The sequence below is a fragment of the Cydia amplana genome, chromosome 17 (genome assembly GCF_948474715.1).
Source record: "Cydia amplana chromosome 17, ilCydAmpl1.1, whole genome shotgun sequence".
NCBI lineage: Eukaryota > Metazoa > Arthropoda > Insecta > Lepidoptera > Tortricidae > Cydia > Cydia amplana.
Window position 1 is genome coordinate 15,704,008 of NC_086085.1, and position 23,247 is coordinate 15,727,254.

At 37.3% G+C, this 23,247-nt stretch overlaps 2 protein-coding genes and 1 long non-coding RNA gene across 5 annotated transcripts in view; 1 reads left to right on the plus strand and 2 right to left on the minus strand.

Annotated features, from left to right (window-relative positions):
* The window catches only part of LOC134655803 (AMP deaminase 2-like), a 66,264-nt gene extending 50,951 nt beyond the window's left edge, over window positions 1-15,313 (minus strand). For both annotated transcript variants that reach the window (XM_063511272.1, XM_063511273.1), the window contains exon 1: window positions 15,131-15,313. In XM_063511272.1, the coding sequence (XP_063367342.1) occupies window positions 15,131-15,239 (109 nt within the window). In that variant the 5' untranslated portion in view covers window positions 15,240-15,313. The remainder of the gene's footprint in view (window positions 1-15,130) is intronic.
* Window positions 15,314-19,506: 4,193 nt separating this feature from the next.
* On the minus strand, window positions 19,507-20,967 carry LOC134655857 (ATP synthase-coupling factor 6, mitochondrial). The gene is made up of 3 exons (XM_063511347.1): window positions 20,935-20,967; window positions 20,630-20,775; window positions 19,507-19,800 (listed from the first exon to the last, which is right to left on the minus strand). Exons 2-3 carry the CDS (start codon window positions 20,773-20,775, stop codon window positions 19,623-19,625), a joined length of 324 nt encoding a protein of 107 aa, XP_063367417.1. The 5' UTR covers window positions 20,935-20,967; the 3' UTR covers window positions 19,507-19,622.
* Window positions 20,968-20,982: 15 nt separating this feature from the next.
* LOC134655858 (uncharacterized) lies at window positions 20,983-23,247 on the plus strand. 2 transcript variants are annotated; one of them, XR_010097468.1, is made up of 3 exons: window positions 20,983-21,385; window positions 22,103-22,185; window positions 23,120-23,247. It is a non-coding gene; the product is annotated as an uncharacterized LOC134655858 (long non-coding RNA). The 2 variants fall into 2 exon arrangements; XR_010097467.1 differs by having other exon boundaries at window positions 20,986-21,356.

The window sequence follows — 23,247 nt, forward strand, 5'->3', positions numbered from 1 at the left end:
TTTTTCACGACGAGGGGGGGGGGGGGGGGGTCTCTAGCCATTAGCGATGGATCCGATTGAGCCGAACCTACATATTATTTTGGCTTTTATCTTGTAATGCGCGAAAAATTTACAGAGCTAGCGATTTTAGACGGTATAGGTAATATCCATTGCCTTGGTGTTACAAGAGTTTTAGCTATATTATGTTATTAATTTGGATTATGGTACCTATCTATTCATCTAAAGTTCTAAACACGGGATCGCGAATCACTATGACGAAAATATCTTCAAGGTCGGTAACGGCCCTTCGGCCGTATTTTGCTTATTTTATGAGAAAATGTCGGTCAGGGACGTCTTAGTTGAAAAGTAGGTATATAGGTACCTAAAAAGCATGTCAGAATAAATTTCCAAAACGAAATGCCACAAAACTAGTGCGCCGGACCATTTAAAATTTGAGTAAGTAGGTCTGGTATTTATGTCCCTGTATCACTCCCTCACCTTCGCATATAGCATCCTTCTCTTGCTGAAAAGTAAGCAAGGACAGTGAGCAAACAAGGATAATTCGTAGAGAGCATTGAATTGAGCTAGACAGGCTCTGTTTTCCAGTATGGTCTAAGAGCGTAAATAGGTATGCAATTTATAGAGCAACGAAACCCCTCTAGTTATTATGCCATACTATCATTATTAATTAATCCGGGCGCCTGGCAGCTGTCTAGCGGTGGGTGCGGGAGTGGTTGGGCAACAAAGGGGTTGTAAAATCAATCGAAGGTGTGCAATTTATAGAGCTCTGATTTTGATGTGATATAATAGCTTATTATGTATTTAATTCAAATATAAAAATGCCCGCACCCACCGTTAGACAGCTGCCAGGCGCCCGGATTAATTAATAATGATAGTATGGCACACTAACTAGAAAGATTTCGTTGCTCTATATATTGCAAACCTATTTTGGTACTATTTCGCGAAATCTTGTAAGTCACCTGGCACTACTTTTCCCCCAATTAAAACGCCTGGCATTTTTATATTTGAATTAAATACATAATAAGCTATTATATCGCACCAAAATCAGAGCTCTATAAATTGCACACCTTCGATTGATTTTACAACCCCTTTGTTGCCCAACCACTCCCGCACCTACCGCTAGACAGCTGCCAGGCGCCCGGATAAATTAATAATGATATTATGGCACACTAACGTCACTAACTAGAAAGATTTCGTTGCTCTATATATTGCAAACCTATTTTGGTACTATTTCGCGAAATCTTGTAAGTCACCTGGCACTACTTTTCCCCCAATTAAAACGCCTGGCATTTTTATATTTGAATTAAATACATAATAAGCTATTATATCACACCAAAATCAGAGCTCTATAAATTGCACACCTTCGATTGATTTTACAACCCCTTTGTTGCCCAACCACTCCCGCACCCACCGCTAGACAGCTGCCAGGCGCCCGGATTAATTAATAATGATAGTATGGCATAATAACTAGAGGGGTTTCGTTGCTCTATAAATTGCATACCTATTTACGTGGCTAGCTCTCCGGCTAGTAGATCTACCATAGAAGAATATTATATAGTACATTGTGTCATAAGGGAGCAAAATGACATATTTATGGCGAGGGCGTACATTGAATCCTAAACGTAGCGAAGGATTCTGAGAGTAGTGAGGGATTCAAGTGTGTTACGCCCAAGATATAAATTATTTTGCTACCATGTGACACATACTGCTTTTCACATAACCTATGAGGTATTTATGATGTTTAAAAATATAGATAGGTGTTTGATTTTCCTCAAAAATATATATAGCAAAGCAGCTATTAATATTTTACACCATAACACATTTATTTCTTAAGGACATCTCCATGGAACAAATAGCAAAGTAATACGCCAGGAACTTGTTCATTCATAGGCTAAGGTCAAGGCGATCGCAAGGACTGCCGCCGGACGGGAATGAATTGAAAATTTCCTCGGTTAAATATATCCCCTTAAGTGTGTCAGAGCCACCCGAGCCGCCAACACTTGATAATGCTATTTATTTTACTAGACTTCTCCATTACGGGGCCTAGGTGGGGATTTTTTTTTCAATCTGATTTTTATTGAGGCTTTGGACACTCTAGGTCAGCCATTCTCAAAGTGTGTTCCGCGGAACCCTAGAGTTCCGCGACACCCCTGCAGGGGTTCCGCAAGAATTTAGAATAATAAAATAAGCATAATTATTATGCTTATTAATAAAAAAATACACTTCTAAAAACTATTGTTTTATTGCAGGGTTCCATCAAGTATTTCGCTTTCCAAAAGGGTTCCGTCAAAAAAAAGATTGAGAACCGCTGCTCTAGGTGAACATGTCAGCCTCTGGTGGGGATTTGTGCGACAGGAAATTTTATAGTGGGCGACGGGGCGTTTGCTAAAGGTGTCTTAAATCTTTAACTAGAGCGGGAATATGTGAAAAAAATTTGAAGTTTTATTCTACTCAGAACGGCATTCATGTTGAACGGCAACCATCAAATAAAAAAATGATATTTTCCAAGAGGATTAAATACATCTCTTGGGCCCTGTTGGAGACAAGCCAGAACGACCTAGTGGGTGATGATATACGGCTCCGTGATTACTCAGGGAAATGTGCCGCCATGTTTTAATCCCACTTCCAAACACTGTTCTAGACTAGTCCGGCATTTTCTACGATCATAGTTACTTATTAGCTATCTATCAACAATTTTATGTAATGTAATGACATTTAAAAAATTCACGCTTTGGATTACGGGTTGATTATACAACATTTTTATTCAGTAAAAATACTCGATTATTGATTAGGTCATTTTTTTTTGCGTTGTGTCTTAAAAACTTTCCACCACTATTGTGTACACGGTGTAGACATTTTTGCAGTGTGTTACCATTGTGTTACCGTACATTTTCATGACGTTTTCCGGTTATCTGTGAGAAGTACGAGTAGGCAAAAGGCCCACAACCGGATAAAATTTGTAATACTCAACGTTGTTAAACGATACATACTTACATAAGTCAATCTTCAGTGACAACTTGAAAACATGGAGGGTCGCGTCACCTTCCCCAATTTGTAACTGCGTATTTGGAATTTAAATACAATGTATCTGATATACGGTTAAGTTAAGGCTGCCGCAAATAAGACTATCTAAGTATCTACTGTCACAATAAGCAGATAAGATAACAAGATTATGGTCTTTGAGTGGCGGTACAATAGATATACAGGGTTAGGGTTACCAGATACAAATTCAGAATTTCCTGACAAAATTCCTGATTTCCGAATATTTTTCCTGACATTCATATTTTTCACGACGACCAAGGGGGGGGGGGGGGGTCTCTAGCCGTTGGCGATGGCCATCGGATTGAGCCGAGCCGCGCGCGTCATGTATATGGATGCTTGATTACAGATTTGTTAATTAATAGTTATGAAGTTATTGATAAGTTGAGTGGATCTCATTTACTTATTATTTTTTTACAATGTTTTGGTTAATTTACGTAAATAAAAAGGTACTTTATAATAAAGTCTATCAATTCAAAAAAATCCTGACATTTTCGTGTTCCGTCCCCATTCCTGACAAAAGGCCAAAATTCCTGACATGTCAGGAAAATTCCTGTCATCTGGTAACCCTACACAGGGTGGATTTTCTTTTTGGGTTAGTGAGGGCAGCTACCAGATCCCGTGCTGCTACGAGAAAACGGTCTTAGAAGACCTTCCCTCGATTTCAAATTAATGAATCTTGGCTTTTACAGATTTTGGAAAAAACATACAGGTTGCGAGAAAAAGGTCATTTTTGTCAAACTTTTTTTTTGATGCCAATCGATCCCATTCGTATTGAGGCTCAAAAGCTTGTATGGAACCAAAAAAAAATTACAGGTAGGTGACCGTGTCTTAGACCTATGATAATAAGCGAAAGAGGTTTTGTAAGTACTTGTCGTATTTCAGTTCCTCAATGGTTTTAGCGGGGCTCCGTACGGTCACGCTCCGTTGTTGAACCATGTAGGGTCCTAGTTAAATTGGTTGTTCAATACTTACGCTATTGGAATATCCAATAAAGCTAGAACCCTAATTGGTTCAACTGAGCGTGACTGTACGATTCGTGTAACTGTAGGCCAAACACTGACTTAGTTACTCGTACCACTGATTAATTTTATATCTATGACTCTTACACGGCTTTCTAATCTCGCATGTGCCTGTTAAGGGCCAGGGTTTCGGGTCTCCTGTGTCTTTTTCCGTAGGCTAGATAATGCTAGATCTAAAGCTAGTCTAGAACTGGTTCTTCGTTTTCTTTTATGCTTTTGTTTTTATACGATTTTATCCTCATACCGCGTAGTAGCCAATATCCGAAACATGGCTAAAAATAAGTCGGTTTATTTATGTGTCATGTCACATGTGTTTTCTAATTCTAATAGAGGTAAATTATTTTTAGAGCCAAAATAGGTCCTTAATTACTTATCAAGTTATTATAAGAGATTTTAGATATTTTAATCACATATGGAATATTTCTGGAATAAATTAATTTCATTCATTCATTCATTCATTAAGATCAGATTCAGAGATTTCAGGTATCCGATATTTTTGTGCGTTATGTTACGCAAGATAATATATGATTGCAAGTGACTGTACATATAGGTACTATAGATGTATGTAGTATGTGCACTTTATACCTAAGTACCTATGCTATAAGTAGGTAAGTACAGGCATTGTGTTGTATCATTATTGTACATTATGTTTGCTCGAACATACCACATCAATGGCGGTTGACGATAAAAAACGCTATGTAAATTTTAGATTAGGTATCTTCAAGTGTATCTAAACCTAAAATAAATGTTGACAGGTGCAATGGTTATCTGTCCGTCACGGCTTGCGTTATATCCTAGAATAGATTAGATTAGTCTTAAGTGCTTCACCATAAACGGACTCTCCTATCTACTCGTACATTATCTTGTTATAGGCACCAGTTTGCATAAGTAACTGGGTCATACATTCTAGCTAGATTATATTAATACTTAGTCCAATAAGTAGTTAGTTATTTGAATATTGAATTTTGCAAATGAATTCTTTAAACTGACCGGTTGTAAAGATTTTGATGAAATCGATAAAGACAATAATTCGGTAAAAAATCTATATCGATAATTGATCGATTCTCTAAAATTTACGAGATACCTAGAAGCGCCTGTAATTTATACACGAGCAATGGGATTGGCAAGATGTAGACTGAAAGACAATGCGAAAATAACTGTCTGTTAACTCTTCATGCTTAAACTGCTAAACCGATGTAGATGAAATTTGGTAGGGGAGATGTGGGGATAATGATCCCCTTAAGGGAGAAACTTTACTGTGTTCACAGTTGGAGACAAAAACACAAGATTTAGGTCTTTATGATAATCAGGCCTCGGAGTTTTTTTAGCACGGTAAGACTAAGGAGAGCTATGGAGTCTTTGTTAACATTAAAATTAAGTTCATACTCATACTCATCCTCATTAATTAAGTACAAGTAAATTATGTACAGCTCTAGACCTAATAAATATCAGCGATCATCACAATAACGAAATACGTAACTATATATTCATGACATAATGTGACATCTGATTTACTCATACACATATTTAGAACTTTCACACACAGTGCAGTATATAACTGCTTGATCGGTATTATACTCTAACTCTTCATAGGGTCAGGGGGGTGTCACTCCGCAGTTTAGGTACATTTGGCCGGCGCGCCCAACGGACGGGCGTAAGGCAGTGGGCTGCCGCTCGGCTCGCACGATAGTCGTGTCACGTGGCGCTCGCGCAATATTGAAAAAGACGGTGGACATAATGGCTTCGAAACCTAAATCTCGATCTAATCCGTATAAAACATATTGTTCTGTTTACGGATGTCTTAGTACCTAATAGCTAAAATAAACATCCTACATTTATTGAATATTGGTTGTTTATTAGGAACTGACCGACATATTTTCAAAGGAATACGGCTGTGGCATACCTACTTCCGTGAGAATCAGACATACTATCTCCGAATAAAAAAAATATGTTTACAGAATGAACGTTTCGAATTCCTACATATTTATCTTAAAATAATAAATCAGTAGGTATAGGTACAAAAACTTGTCAAGTGATAACCCCGTGCCGATGGTCATAAAACTGCGGCGCGCAAAGAACATTCACGGTTCGTGCGCGGTTATAAGTTTCAATTTTGCTTGCAGGCGGCGATATAGGTATAATTTTATACCTAAAACTGCCTTTCGTGAAGGAGTGAATTTTCTGTACGGTAGTACTATTAGTTATTCTGTGATAGGGTTCTATCCAGCGCTGTATAAACGAAGAACGTTGGCGAGATTTTGTATTGTGTAGAATGCTGTTGACATGCTTTAATATAAAAGTGTGTCTTAATTGCGTGAGATGTACGTCACAAGACACACACATTACTACACATTTTTCGTGATCGTATATAAGATCTTTGTACGGTTCAATCCAGTGCAAAATTTCAGATATTTGTGGATCCGTCATAATGAAATCAGCAATTTATTCCGAAATTTGCCTTAAATGAATATATTGAAGTAACAAATCATACGTCTTAATATGTTGATACATGACATATGATGTCATTATAGTAGTTTATGCAACAGTGATATAATAAGGGTTCTTAAAATTCAAGGGTCGAAGTTACAAAACGAGACGTAGTCGAGTTTTGTAAAAAAAGACCCGAGAATTTTAAGAACCAATTATGAGCTGTTGCATACATTACTTTTTCTATGACAGCTGCAGCAAAAAAAAAAAAAAAAAAAAAAAAAAAAAAAGAGTTATTATTAAAAAAAAAGAGATTATTAAAAAAAAAGAGTTATTATTTAAAAAAAATTGAGTTATTATTTAAAAAAAAAAAGAGTTATTATTGTAAATGAAAACATACCTCTTTCAATCAAGATGATCGGAACTTGTATCTTTAAAAAAAATAAAGCAGTTGTATTATACTTATAAGATGACTGCTAGCAGTCATCTTATGAGCCTATAGACAAAGCATTCAAATGACATTGCTTTAGATATCACTGTCAGTCATTTAATTGACACATTTAAGTGCTGGAGTAGAAAAAGTGCATTATCTATAGCGGCCAGTGACAACGTATAGTTCCTTATCTTAACAGTAATTATAGTATGTAGGTACGTTAAGTACTTAAATAAAATATTGGAGCGATGACACTGCAATATGGGTAATATAATAATATTAACATACACATATACATATTATTACTTTTTTATAATATAACATTTAATTAAATATATGTAAACAGAATTAATTACATATAAGTAGTCTAAGTATTTATAAAACGATTCGGACGAACTTAATTAATGAGGATGAGTATGAGTATGAATTTAATTTTAATGTTAACAAAGACTCCATAGCTCTCCTTAGTCTTACCGTGCTAAAAATACTCCGAGGCCTGATGATAATAGTCCATTTACTTAACTAAGTAACTGCATACTTATTTCTCGTGTTTTTGTATATATTTAAATAATTATGTTATGTTTTCTAAAGGATCATTTTATACATAGGTACGAGTATGTATAAAACGATCCCTAGGGTAGAGTTAAAATAATCACAGATGATTCCTTTGTAATATCAAGATTTCTTCGTCTTAATCATTTAAGTCAGTCTATTCCAGCGTTTCTTTATTTTCAGAAGATGAGTGCTATTTTATTCTATTTTGGCCTTGTTTTTAACGCCGTCAGGGGCACAGATTTTGCTTGCTATTTTAAAAGGAAATCCATAATTTAATCGCATTAAGAGCCCTTAGCATTTCTTCCTAAGGTCATTTTTTCGGAAGTAAGTGGCTTTGCGCACATAAATTCGCGACATGATATGTTATGGTTTGTACAGGAAATGCTCATAGTAAATTACTTAGGGGGTAAAATGATTCCAGGGATTACCTATATTTTACGCCTACGAAAAGGGATCATTTGACCTGAAACACCAAATTTGAAATATCGACAAAAATATAACTTTCAAATTCAACTTGCTTCGGTATAAACATCCTTAAAGTATAAATAAACATCATTAAGATCCGACAGTGAAACATAATTTGAATAAAACGCAACATGCTAAAAGTAATGGAATTCGGAAAATAGGCTACCGTAGATTAGACGTAAATGTTTTAATTATTTTCTAATAAAATCACGCTACGTGCTCATACCGCCATGGCGCCATGACATTTTAAGAGGCAACTGGCGGGGTCACGGGGAAGACGTTTAATGCATATTTAGATAGATGGCATCAGTAGTTGCTTAGATAAGAGGGGGGATCATTTCACTTTGAGGGATCATTATACACGCATCTCCCCTACCTATGGAAGTATGTTGCTTGAGGCCCTAGGAAGGACACAGACGAAGACGACGCTCGCGCTAGTATATAATTAAATATTGGTCTAGATATTTGCATAAATAGAATATTTAGGTATTAAATGGTAGGTATTAGTTGCCATACTCGTCTTACTTAGTTTATTACTAAGACACTTGTCTTAATTTTTGATTTAAAAAAAGCGGCCAAGTGCGAGTCGGACTCGCCCATGAAGGGTTCCGTATTTAGGCGATTTATGACGTATTAAAAAAAAACTACTTACTAGTAGTTCGCCCCGAACTGAGAACTCGCGGTTAACCAAAATAGTTATTTTCGATACAAGTGCGAAAAAGAGGAAATTCGAAACGAGTGGCGATAAATTAAAACACGACCGAAGGGAGTGTTTTAAATCGACACGAGTTGCGAATTACCTATTCGCACGTGTATCGAACAACGTTTTACAGTACATATGGCACTTTAAAGTTTCGACATACGCACGAAAAGTGCTATTTTACGCACTAGTGCGGAAAAGTAGCCCCATATGTACTGTAAATTATATAGCGATTGACTTTGTTGCACCTACTTAGGTACTCGTATAGTGCGACATAAAATAATAGAAAATAAATGAGGGCGCCACTTTCTACGTACCTGTCACATTTTTGACGTAAAATGCTTACACATGACAACAATTTAGTATGGACATTTTTGAGTTCCATTTTATTTAATTTCTACTATTTTATGTCGCTCTATAGGCGGCAATGGATCAAATATCGCGTGGATTTATTGCAAGGTCTGTGGAGCCTTTAACTGATTGATTTAAGCAAAGATTAATATGTATATATAGTTGGCCAAGCAGATCTTGTCAGTAGAAAAAATGTAGGCGCGAAGGCATATGGTCTCATAGAAAATTTGAGTATCGCGCCTTTTTCTACTGACAAGATTTGCTTTTTTGCATCAACTCCTTCTTTCCGAGGTGCATCTGTACCTATTACTGACAGCCTGGAACTCCTCGGCGTGGAGTTGAGTTCAGTCCTCAACTTCTGCACCTTCATTGAATCTAAAGCACAGACTGCGGCCAGAAAGCTGGGCGTCCTAAATAAGGTGAAGCGATACTTCACACCTGGACAGCTTCTAACACTTTATAAAGCTCAAGTCCGATCGTGTATGGAGTATTGCAGCCACCTGTGGGACGGCTCAGCTAAATACCAACTCGCCGCTTTAGACTCAGTGGAGCGCAGAGCCAGGAGGATGATTGGTGACAAGAAGCTAACGGGTAAGCTTCAGTCTTTGGCCCATCGGCGGAAAGTCGCCAGTCTATCGGTGTTCTACAGATTGCACTTCGGGGAGTGTGCTCAAGAGCTACACGAGCTTATTCCACCGTCCCCATTCTACCATCGGACTTTTAGACGCACGGCCGGTTTCCATCCTTACTTGGTAGATATTCCACGAATCCGCACGAAGCGCTTTGCTTCCTCTTTCCTTATGCGCACTGCCAAGGAATGGAATTCCTTGCCGGCGTCTATATTTCCGAGCTCGTAACCCGGCAACCTTCAAATCAAGGGTGAACAGGCACCTTCTGGGCAGACTCGCTCCATCGTAGGCCACGTCTTCGCCTCGGCTAGTCTGTGGCCATGAGTAAGCCCATTTTTAATTAAAAAAAAAACATTTTGAAGCGCCATTTACAAGTTTAGCGTTAAGTAATATAGATGGCGCTATTTTTTCGAATAAAGGGCTTCGTATACGGCTGTCCCTCCCCTGGATTTAAGTCACCACCATAGAGATTAAAATACACTGTATCTGTGCTAAGCCGAAATATTTCTTGTCAAATGTCACATACATATATTATGTTTATTCTATTTTATTTTTATCTTGCTAATTATTTCAAAATGGTAAATTTAAAAACGATATTATAAAAGTGTAAGTCGAGCACTTTCATTTGATACTAAACTCGACCATGTTTCTTGCAAAAAATTGACCAGAATAACAAGACCCCTCACAAACAGCTTTTTGGCCTTCTAAGCTCTTCTAGCTCAATAACCTCTTGATCGGGCCTGCTCATAATTTAATGACTAAAGTATAATGCCCTCGACTACACGTTTACCCAATTTCATTTAAACTAGTAGTTCGCCCCGAACTGAGAACTCGCGGTTCGTCAAAAAGATCAATTGAAAGCAGTGCTACTTAGTCCTAGATGGGCATTTCGTAATTGAATCCTGATTCCACGATTACTTGAAATTAAATTCAAATTCAAATTCAAATTCAAAATGTTTATTGCATATCACATTACACATTATTAGGTGGAGCTTATGAGTAGGTGGGTTTACATGTGACACCCTGCAAGGGCACAGCAACATACTTAAGACTAACATGCATATAAATTAACATTGTTAATCATTACTTTTTAATCTGATTACCGATTCCCAGATTAGGTACTTTGTAATGTAACAATACCGAATTACTAAGTACAATTCCATTTGAGGAATCAGGAATCAATTTCTCGAATATTACAATTAGTAGTAGTAGTAGTAGTAATCACTTTATTGTACACAATTACTAGTAATTGGAATCAATGTCGATTCCTCATTACAGGAATGCATTACTTGATTCCTTTCAGATTACATTTCGTACTACTACTATCAAAAGTACATTTCGATAGTTGACTTACTAGGATGCATCTATATCTTATTTGAAACAGGTGCGCAGATTTCGAATATGATGACCATGACCTATAAAACGACATCCTTGACGACTTTTATGACATAGTGCATGGCCGATATTTTGGAATCCAAAATGGTCATAATTTTCGAAATCTGCGCCCCCCAAAATCTATAAAACGACATCCATGACGACTTTTATGACACAGTGCATAGCCGCCATCTTGGATTCCAAAATAGTCATCATTTTCGAAATCTGCGCCCCCTATAATCTATAAAACGACATCCATGACGACTTTTATAAAATACTGCATGGCCGCCATCTTGGAATCCAAAATGGTCATCATTTTCGAAATCTGCGCCCCCTAAAACCTATAAAACGACAACCATGACGACTTTTATGACATACTGCATGGCCGTCATTTTGGATTGCAAAATGGTCATCATTTTCGAAATCGGGGCCCCCTAAAACCTATAAAACGACATCCATGACGACTTTTATTTCATAGTGCAAGTCCGCCATTTTGGAATCCAAAATGGTCATCATTTTCGAAATCTGCGCCCCCTATAATCTATAAAACGACATCCATGACGACTTTTATGAAATACTGCATGGCCGCCATCTTGGAATCCAAAATGGTCATGATTTTCGAAATCTGCGCCCCCTAAAACCTATAAAACGACATCCATGACGACTTTTATGACATACTGCATGGCCGTCTTTTTGGATTTCAAAATGGTCATCATTTTCGAAATCGGGGCATCCTAAAACCTATAAAACGACATCCATGACGACTTTTATGACATAGTGCATGGCCGCCATTTTGGATTCCAAAATGGTCATCATTTTCGAAACTTGCGCCCCCTATAACCTATAAAACGACATCCATGACGACTGTTATGACATACTGCATGGCAGCCATCTTGGAATTCAAAATGGTCATCATTTTCGAAATCTGCGCCCCCTAAAACCTATAAAACGCCATCCATGACGACTTTTATGACATAGTGCATGGCCGCCATTTTGGATTTCAAAATGGTCATCATTTTCGAAACCTGCGCCCCCTAAAACCTATAAAACGACATCCATGACGACTTTTATGACATACTGCATGGCCGCCATTTTGGATTTCAAAATGGTCATCTTTTTCGAAATCTGCGCTCCCTAAAACCTATAAAACGACATCCATGACGACTTTTATGACATAGTGCATGGCCGCCATCTTGGAATCTAAAATGGTCATCATTTTCGAAATCTGTGCCCCCTAAAACATATAAAACGACATCCATGACGACTTTTATGACATAGTGCATGGCCGCCATTTTGGAATCCAAAATGGTCATCATTTTCGAAATCTGCGCCCCTCAAAACCTATAAAACGACATCCATGACGACTTTAATGACATACTGCATGGTCGCCATTTTGGAATCCAAAATGGTCATCATTTTCGGAATCTGCGCCCCCTAATACCTATAAAACGACATCCATGACGACTTTTATGACATACTGGATGGCCGCCATCTTGGAATCCAAAATGGTCATCATTTTCGAAATCTGCGCCTCCTAAAACCTATAAAACGATATCCATGACGACTTTTATGACATACTGCATGGAGTGCATGGCCGCCATTTTGGAATCCAAATTGATCATCATTTTCGAAATCTGCGCCCCCTAAAACCTATAAAATGATATCCATTACGATTTAATGACAGTGCATGGCCGCCATCTTGGATTCCAAAATTGTCATAATTAAAAAAAAATCTTTAAAAAAACAATATTATAAATGTGTAAACCGAGCACTTTCATTTGATACCAAACTCGACCATACTTTCTTGCAATTAACATGACCAGAATAGCAAGACCCCTCACAAATGGCTTTTTAGCATTTTAAGCTCTTCTAGCTCAATAACCTCTTGTTCAAGCCAGCTCAAAATTTAATGACTAAAATATAATGCCCTCGACTATACGTTCACCCAATTTCATTTAAATTAGAATAAATTTACTTAAGTTATTGAGTATCAAACTCTCCTCTGAAAGTTCAGCTTAAAAACATTGAAATGCCGGGACGTGCCCCTAGCCAGCCGTGTGTTCAAAGTCGAATGTAAGAACTTCGCTTCGCTTCGCTCGCTCGTTCGATTAGAACAAATTTACTTAAGTTATTGAGTATCAAACTATCTTCTGACAGTTCAGCTTAAAAACATCGAAATGCCGAGACGTGCCGCTAGCCAGCCGCGTGTTCAAAGTCGAATGTAAGAACTTCGCTTCGCTTCGCTCGCTCGTTCGACTAGATCTCGTTCAAACCAATTTTCGGTGGAAGTTTACATGGTAATGTACATCATATATTTTTTTTAGTTTTATCATTCTCTTATTTTAGAAGTTACAGGGGGGGGACACACATTTTACCACTTTGGAAGTGTCTCTCGCGCAAACTATTCAGTTTAGAAAAAAATGATATTAGAAACCTCAATATCATTTTTGAAGACCTATCTATAGATACCCCACACGTATGGGTTTGATGAAAAAAAAATTTTTGAATTTCAGTTCGAAGTATGGAGAACCCCAAAAATTTATTGTTTTTTTTTTTTCTATTTTTGTGTGAAAATCTTAATGCGGTTCACAGAATACATCTACTTACCAAGTTTTAACAGTATAGTTCTTATAGTTTCGGAGAAAAGTGGCTGTGACATACGGACGGACAGACAGACGGACAGACGGACAGACAGACAGACAGACATCTTAGCTAAACACATAAAAAACAATAACTTGTATTTGTAGTAGTTAGTTTTAATAATGTATGTTTGTTTTGTCCTGGTTGTAGGTAGGTAGATCTACATTCGATTCTCATCTGAGTGAACTGCGTCGTGGATATTCACCGGCCAATTGTCTTCATAAAGCACGTGCCTTCCTAAACCTTGACGTTGGCGGAATCATCGACAATATCGATGGAGCCATAACACCCAAAGATTGATTGACATGACGAATCTATAAGGGTTCCGTTTTTTGCCATTTGGCTACGGAACCCTAAAAAAGGACCCAATGTACCCAACTTGAATGTAATTGGCCAGCCCTAGTAGCACGGTCGCATTTTTATCGTTTATCACCATGCCTGTCACGTTCTAACAAGTATGTAAGTGCGAAAGTGACGGGCATAGTGATAGTCGATAAAAATGGAACCGTGCAGAGCCCGCTGGTCATGTTGTAACCACTCTAATACATCTACATCTACATAAACCAAAGAGTAACATCAACAATCTCGAACAGCGATTGACCCCTCAACACACTGCTCAACACAGCTAGGTATATAAATATGGTATATGTGTTGCTATGTAGCTATGCGGTAGCCTGCTTGTTGGCGCGCCAGTCAGCTGATATCGATCCGGCAACCCGGCATAACTGAACGTACCCGAATCCCGAACAGGATAACTGAAGAAAGGACGTTCAGAATAGGTCGGGTTATAACGATGGGGTGTCGGGCGAAGTGGTCTGATGACACGATTGAACATAGTATGATGTTGGTGTCCATTTTCGTGTTAAGTTTATTGTAACCTGAGGAATGTATGAGTAAATACAATAGGTACTAAGAAAGATTCTCAAATACTTGGCTACATTAATGGAGTTTTAATGGTACCTAACAAAGGATTGTTTATCAATCAATATTCCGCCAAATACATGAATATAGGATACTATTTTTACGACCAAATATTACTTGTTTAGAACGAGAGTGCTAACTCGCTCGTCGATTAGGATTTTTAGCAACTAGATGTTCCAAACTAGCGCATACCATTCAAAATTATTGTTAAGCAATAGTAGGAAATAAGACAAAATTGTAACTTGGTTTAAATATAATAAATCATACCTAAATGCAGTGTCCTGTTTTTGAAACAGTTAACACATGAACAAACGAACGTGTCATAAAGACGGTCGCAAGTAGGTACACGAAGGTTATATATATCTACATTATACATTTTATACCCAATTACATATACCTAAACTATCCAAAATAGGTACACATTGCATGAAATAAATGATGTTGCAATTAAATCATGAATGTTAGATACTTATCACTCTATACATGACACATACATATAACCTACCTAAGCCTTCGTTCACCGTTCTCCGTGCAAACAGCAAGCGTCCGATTGTAAACAAAAGACAAAACCTACCTGTACGTTTATTCAAATGAGGAGTCGTTCTCCCCGACTCCTCCTCCTCAACATCCGTATCGAACGAGAAGGGGAAGCTCTTGGTAGACCCCACGAAGCCCGCAGACATGGTTTAGTTGACTAACCTTAATGTTAGTGCGCGGACACGGCCGCTCTTGTCAAAGGCGCGTCGCGGACTCGCGAGTCGCGAGAGGCGAGGCGAACTCGAGCATTATTGTACGCAGTTCCGATGGATCTTGTTGAGATAACCGGTGGATGTGCCGTGGATACCTGTGGACAGGAGATGCGTTATGGATGTCCTTATATACTTAGGACAAAACAAGTGTGAAAGTTGACTACTTACTTAACATAACTTTAATTGTCTTCAACATCTCATAAAAAATATTTCCCTTTAACTTAAGAAGATAGGTGGAGGTAAAGGAGCCTACACGTTATTTAATTTTTAAAGTTTGATAAACATTTATTTACAAAATTGTCTGACCGTTACAGAATTACCTAATTTCAGGACTTTCAGGAAGATAAAGTCTCTCTGCAACTTACAGTACCTAACTGTAAGGTTCATTAGGGTCACATTAGGGTCCTTAATAAAATAAAAAAAATTGAAGTGAAAACTTCTTTAGCGGCGCTGGGCACTTTTTGAGGTGGGGAAAAAATGATAAACTCGAGACAGCGTAAGGCGATCACGTGACCGTAAGCCCCGTAAGGTGGCCACTCATAATTTAAATGGCATTTAAATCAATAAAGAAAAACTCAATGTTATTTGACATTTATGTTGCGGACTCCTTTTCAAGACTCTTTTATTTGGCGTTGTCATGGCAGTATGTAAATAAACATGTGATTGAAAAAGTGTGATCTTATTTGAGAATGATAATAATATATAATAAATAAATAGAATACCTCCGGTAAACGTATGTATCGTGTTACCGGGCGTCGGTAACATAGTGAGGTGAGTTTTCACTTCTATCGGCACTCCCGGAGTGCAACCGTTGTTGCTTAAATTAGCAACGCGCATGTGACCAGGTTCCATACCTACGATTTACCAGCTTGAAAACAATCAAGCCGGGCACCGCTCTGAAAAGGCCGTCCATTTATACAGTGTGTGGCCTATAACGCGGGAGAATAATTAAAACGTAGATTCTACTACTCAAACAATAAAACTTTTGTTCGACAACTTTTTGAAATTATGTAGTCTTAAAATTGTCCCTTTTTCAAACAAACTAAATAATATTTTCAATGTACTTTAAATTCCGTCTAATTGACATCGCCCGTCAGTCTTGTCACCGTACAGGCATAATCAATTTCGTGATACATTGCGTGTTCGATTAAATTTTAAAGTGTTTTAAAATACAAACCACAAGTTATTTTTAAAAGTTGCTGAACAAACATTGTCTAGTTTGAGGAGTAGAATCTACGTTTTAATTATTCTCCCGCGTTATAGGCCACACACTGTATAACTCCAAGACTTAAATGCAAGTAGGTATAGAATAGATTATATGACTAAGGGCAAGTATATTATTATATATACATTAGACGCGTATTTTTCCGCGACTCAACCTCGGGGACGGGACGGGTCCTTGAATGAGTACATTTGCCAATTGCCATAGAAAAGCACTTAACGACTGAAACGCTGCGGCCATCAGCTCCATAATATTCATACGAGGGGCGTTCAAAATATTCTCGGTATTGATATCTTACGACCTCTTCTAAAATTTCTTTCGTTACTGGCCGCTAAGGTTTATTCATTGACATTAAAAAAAAGTATAATTCGAACCGAGATGGTCTTTTGTTTTTCTGCAATTGCTGAACAAACATGAACATCATGTGCGAATTGACAATGTTAACTAAATTAGAACATCGATGCGTGATAAAATTCTTGACAAAACAGGGTAAAAATCAAAAAACCATAAAAGAGGAAATGGATTGTGTTTACCGTGAGTCTGCTCCTTCTTTATCTACCATTCAAAAGTGGTCAAGCGAGTTTAAACGCGGAAGGGAGAGTATTGAAGATGACCCTAGACCTGGCCGGCCTGTAGTAGCTACTTCACAAGAAAATATTGATAAAGTGGAAAAACTTATATTGGAAGATGGTCGAGTGAAGGTAAAATCTATAGCACAAGTAACCAATCTCTCTATTGGTACCGTACATGATATTATACATGACCATCTTAATATGTCAAAAGTAAGTGCAAGATGGGTTCCGCGAATGCTGACTCGGCTTCAAAAAGACATGCGTGTAGCTTGTTGTTCCGATTTTATTGACCTGTGCGGTGAAAATCCTGATGAGGTGCTGCAAAGAATAGTTACTGGAGATGAAACCTAGGTTCATCATTATGACCCAGAGAGTAAACAAGAGTCCATGCAGTGGCACATTAAGGGTTCAGCTCATCCCAAGAAGTTCAAGGTCATCCCTTCAGCTGGCAAGATCATGGCCACGATATTTTGGGATTGTGAAGGAGTATTACTAATCGATTATAAAGAAAAAGGTGTAAATATCACAGGACAGTACTACGCTAACATTCCACGTCAATTAAAGGATGTAATTAAAGAAAAGAGGCGAGGAAAGTTAACCAAAGGTATTCTGCTTCTGCATGACAACGCCCCCGTCCATACTGCTCATATTGCCAAGGCAGCTATTGTTGAATGTGGGTTTAAAACTGTTACTCACCCACCGTATAGTCCGGACTTAGCCCTCAGCGACTTCTTTTTGCTCCCCAATCTTAAAAAGGATCTGCGTGGAAATAAATTTTCTGACGATGAAGCATTGAAGGCGGCAGTGGAGGAGCATTTTTACACGAAAGATAAAAAATATTTTTACGAGGGATTAAAAAAAAAAATTGATCGATCTTTTAGGTGTATGAACATAGGGGGGGAGTATATTGAAAAATAAAAATATCAAACTTTTCGTACTTGTTTGTTTTCATTCTCATACCGAGAATATTTTGAACACCCCTCGTATGTATGTATATAAGTAGTACGCACGTAGTACGTAGCATGTCTAATGCATTAATTGTGTTCCTTTTCTTTTGCAAGATATCAAATATGTTAACATAAAGATTAACACGTAACTACATATATATCTTAGCTTTTAATAAAACCTGAAAGTGTGTTTTATAAAAAGCAATGTAACTTGTTTTATTTTATTTATCACACTGTCAAAGAAAATGAAAGATAATATTTTTTGAGTAAGTACCTAAACGTACAGTACCTACTTACCTAGTTAGGCAGTTTTATAATTACCGAAGTGTGAGTATCGCTTTTGTTTGAGCTGCAGGAGTGATATATTACTTGTAAACTCGTAATATTTATTAAAATAGTTTTATAACAAATATTTAATTACCTAAGTAATTATTTACACGGGTAACAAGATTACGGAATCGTAATAGTTCAACTCAAGAAATATTAATCATATCATATAATATGAATATGTACCTCGTATTTGGGCGTTTTTTTTTTGTTGTCCCCTACACTTTTCAAATTTGGGATTTTTTATGTTATTTCTACTCAGAATCACGAGCTCTTTCTATCCTAATAGGAGAAAAAAAGTGTCCTAAGGTTTTTATTTCCATTACGTCACCGTTTTTCATAGACTTTGTATGGCGGTCGCGGAATGGAAAGATCGAAAAATGTATAGAACTTTTGGGACACTTTTTTTCTCCTATTAGGATAGAAAGAGCTCGTGATTCTGAGTAGAAATAACATAAAAAAATCCCAAATTTGAAAAAAAAGTGTAGGGGACAACAAAAAAAAACGCCCATTTGCGCCTTATAAAATACTTTATTCTTAGTTGGAATTCTCAGATGTTTGCTATTCATTTCTGTGTAGGCGTTAGAAAGACCTGTAGTTTCACCACTTTTTTATTACCTTTTTTCCGTGTCCCACTGCTGAACAAAGGGCTCTTTGTCCCTCCATTCGGTCCACAAACTCAGGCCAGATAATATAAGAAAGTCCCAAGAAAAAAATCCCAAGTCACGCGAGATAGCACTTTATGTTGTGCACTATTGAATAAATGAATGAAGTTTTAATCACTTGGTACTAACTTGAATGGAATTTGGCTATGTACGCGACTGTGGCGCGTCGTTGGCGAGTATGATAGTTGAAAAATTGAAATTGGATGTACTTGGCCCTACATTAATGTTGTCTTACCACCAATAGACCAACAATACACTTCACATAGACAGTGGCAGATTTGCCCTAAGGCTTACAATTAGTAGGCCCGGGCCTAGGGCGCCCAGATATAAAGGGCAGCACTGGCAGCAGTCTATATGATGGATTCTGAATTTCTGAGCAGATGACAGAAATTGGGCAGTTATTCTGGCAATCAAAACAAACTATCATCTGGGGTATAAAAACTGAGTTTAAGCAATTAAAACAAGGCATAACAACCTGCACAGATTTTATTGACAGTAACACATTGATTTCCTGTACTATTGCCGCATGCAGACTCACATTCCACCGTTTATTAAATAACTATATTGTCTACTGATTAACTGGTTCACTTCTTGGCCGCTGCCTGTTCATCGATGGGGTCCAGCTTGGGCTCCTCGAACTTGAAGTCGGGGAACTTGGTCATGTCCACTCCGGAGCCGCCACCATACTGCTTCTCCAGCTTTTCCAGTTCGGTCTTCAGTTCCTTCTCGATGGCTGGGCTGGGATCTACCAGTTTTCCACCACTGAAAATAAAATTTATAATTATGAGAAAATAAATGTTTATTCACAAGACAAAGAAATTTCATTATTTTAGCAACTTGTCTTGGATAAAAATCTAATATTAACTTACTATTATGATTATAAAAAACCGGCCAAGTGCGAGTCGGACTCGCGCACGGAGGGTTCCGCACCATCAACAAAAAATAGAGCAAAACAAGCAAAAAAACGGTCACCCATCCAAGCACTGACCCCGCCCGACGTTGCTTAACTTCGGTCAAAAATCACGTTTGTTGTATGGGAGCCCCACTTAAATCTTTATTTTATTCTGTTTTTAGTATTTGTTGTTATAGCGGCAACAGAAATACATCATCTGTGAAAATTTCAACTGTCTAGCTATCACGGTTCGTGAGATACAGCCTGGTGACAGACGGACGGACGGACAGCGGAGTCTTAGTAATAGGGTCCCGTTTTTACCCTTTGGGTACGGAACCCTAAAAAAATTATTGCTACATTAGTTTAACAACTAATGTTAATTTATAGTAACATTATTCATCAAGATTATAATTTAATGTAATAGTTCCTGGTCTCCTAGTGGGGAGAGAAACAAAATAAATAATATAATTAATCAAGAACGCACCAATACTTCTTCTTGATTATTTGAGTCACGAATCGAGAGTTACACACTTCGTTTCATGTCTGTGCCTCTTCAAAACAGTTACACATGATATGATTACAATACATCGTTAATTTTGAGAGAGAGTGTGTTGATTTTCAATTCCCACCACAATCGGATACAGCCACGAACCAATATAAATCGCAAGGTCAATAAGAACTGATAGGGTAGATCCTTACGCGCTCTTCTGTTTGTATTCCCTGATTTTGTCAAGGAACAACTGCTGGATGGGGTCTGAAGCCTTCTGGGCTGCCGCCAAGTTGCGGGTGATTACCACAGAGGCGCGCGCCGCCCGAAGACCACCGAAAAGCGAAGAAGTCAGCATCTGAAATATACGAACTTAACCTCAAACATTTGTTACATAACTTAAGTAAGAACGAATAGTTTTCCAAACAATTAATTAGAAAAGCATTTTACAATAGTCAAGGAAACTAGTAGCAATAAATATTCGGATAAATTAGATGAATTATAAAAGAGATTCTACCTTTTATTTTTTCGACTGTCTCGGGCCGTCTGATTTTTTTTTTTTTTTTTTTTTTTGGATTTTATGGCCTGGTTACGAGACCTTTAAGCCAAGTCTTTATTTTAATTACACTGCACTACTATTAAAGTTTTAACACTGTGTTTTTAATGTATTTGTATATTGGTTGATATGTTTGACTGTCTTTTAGTAGATTATTAAGCGGCGGCGGGCGGGAGGAAAAATCACTATTATTTTTAAACACTTCATTTAGTTCACTGGCAAGCACTAATCTGTCAATAAGAAACTTCTGACACTTAAATATAAGGTGGTTAACGGTTCCTTCTTCAGCTTCACAGAAAGTACAGATATTGTTTTGTATCAATCCAAGTCTGGCAAGGTGTGATGGTGCAGCATTGTGTCCGTAGCGCAACCGGTTTATAGTAGTGATAAAATCTCGACTGGCTTTTTGCAGGTTATTATACCATGGTCTTGTAGGCAGATTTTCCTGAATGCTTCCGTACCATCTTCCTTTTCCTTGGTCTTGATCTGTACTCCACATTTGTTCCCATAACATATTTACAGATAGATTTATACAAGACAAGTAATCGGACATAGGAATATACATTGCCTCGCTAACGTCGAGTGCATTTATGCCTTTGAAGGCAACATTGTCTGCTGTTTCATTGCCAGTGATTCCTTTGTGAGAAGGAACCCACATAAATGAAACTTCTACTCTTTTAAGATGACACTTAAATAACAATTCTTTAATCGCATATAAAATAAAATTAGTTTTAAAATGAATTTTCAAATGTTCCAAACCTTGAAGCAAACTTAAAGAATCACTTATTATTAGAAAATATTTACAATTATCTACATTACCAATTCGCAGAAGGGCCTGATAGACTGCATATGCCTCTGCAGTAAATATGGTACATACTTTCTGCAGAAGAAAGCTCTGAGAAAATTTACATTGAGGATCATAAATTGCACTACGCACATAATCCACACCTTTGCTTCCATCAGTATAAATAGTGTAGTAATTATTATCCGAAAGGAATTGTAACATGTCTACATTACTTTTAACAGAGTCTAGTATTTTAATTGGTTGCATAATGCTTCTGTAGTGTGAGGAATAACATGGCCAAGGATGTTGCTTTCTAATTTTACTACAGTTATTTTCAATTTCCAGAAAAATGTGAAACAACATTGGAGAGTTGCCAAGAAGAAGACCCTCTCCAGTTGCCAAGGAACCAGACACATTAACTCTATGAGGTAAAATCTTGTTTATTAATTTTGTATTATTAGAATATAATAACTTGAGGCAATATCTTTCAGCAAGCATTAGGCGTCTTAAGATAAGTGGCATTATATGTGTCTCAACTTCCATGGCCCTTATTGGAGTTGAGCACATTGCTCCAGATATAATTCTCAGAGCCCTGTTCTGCAGAATATCCAATTTTTTTGCATGTGGACTATTTACATATGCCATAGCACTATAATCAAAATGACTCCTAACTATAGCTTTATATAAAACAGATAGAATCTTGGGATCAGCACCCCAAGAGACACCAGCTAAACATCTTAACACATTTATACCTTTTAAACTGTTTTTAGAAATATATTTCACATGTTCTTCAAAGGTCAGCTTTTGATCAATGATGACACCCAAGAATTTTTTGGATCTTACTCTATCAATAGACTCCCCACTGTACATAATATTGCAAGTTGGATCATCATCACCAAAAATCATTAAGCTGCTTTTTGTGGCATTTATATTTAAATTTAATCTATTGTTATAATACACACCTAATTGATCTAAAGCTCTATTTATGTTATTTATGGCAATCTGCAAATTATGGTTACTACTGTACATAACAATGTCATCTGCGAATTGGAGAATACTTACATTACTAGTATCAACATATTTACAAATTTCACATGTGTACAAATTGTACAATAATGGTGAAAGTGTGGCACCTTGCATAGTGCCTTTAGAAGTTGATCGAGGCCCATGTAAAATATTATTAAATTTTACAAATAAGGTTCTATTGATTAAAAAATTATATATCCACTGACATAGTCGGCCAGGGATACCAACATCGGACATAATATTGACTAGGATAGTTGGGTCAACATTATCAAACGCTCCTTGAACATCAAGGAAAACACAAACAGTGTGTGACTTTAAATTATTTGACATTTTCAGGTCGGAGATGAGTGAAATGAAACTATCAGCGCAACTTCGCCCTCGACGAAAGCCGTACTGCAAATATGGAATGATACCATTAGCCTCCACAAACCAATCTAAACGGACTTTAATCATGTTTTCAAATA

What these genes read in the sequence shown, in the direction of transcription:
- LOC134655857 (XM_063511347.1), bottom strand. Translation starts at nt 20,775, where the DNA reads ATGCTGACTTCTTCGCTTTTCGGTGGTCTTCGGGCGGCGCGCGCCTCT. An exon ending in GAATACAAACAGAAGAGCGC is followed by an intron (nt 19,801 to 20,629) that starts GTAAGGATCTAC and finishes TTTTATTTTCAG; the next exon opens with TGGTGGAAAACTGGTAGATC.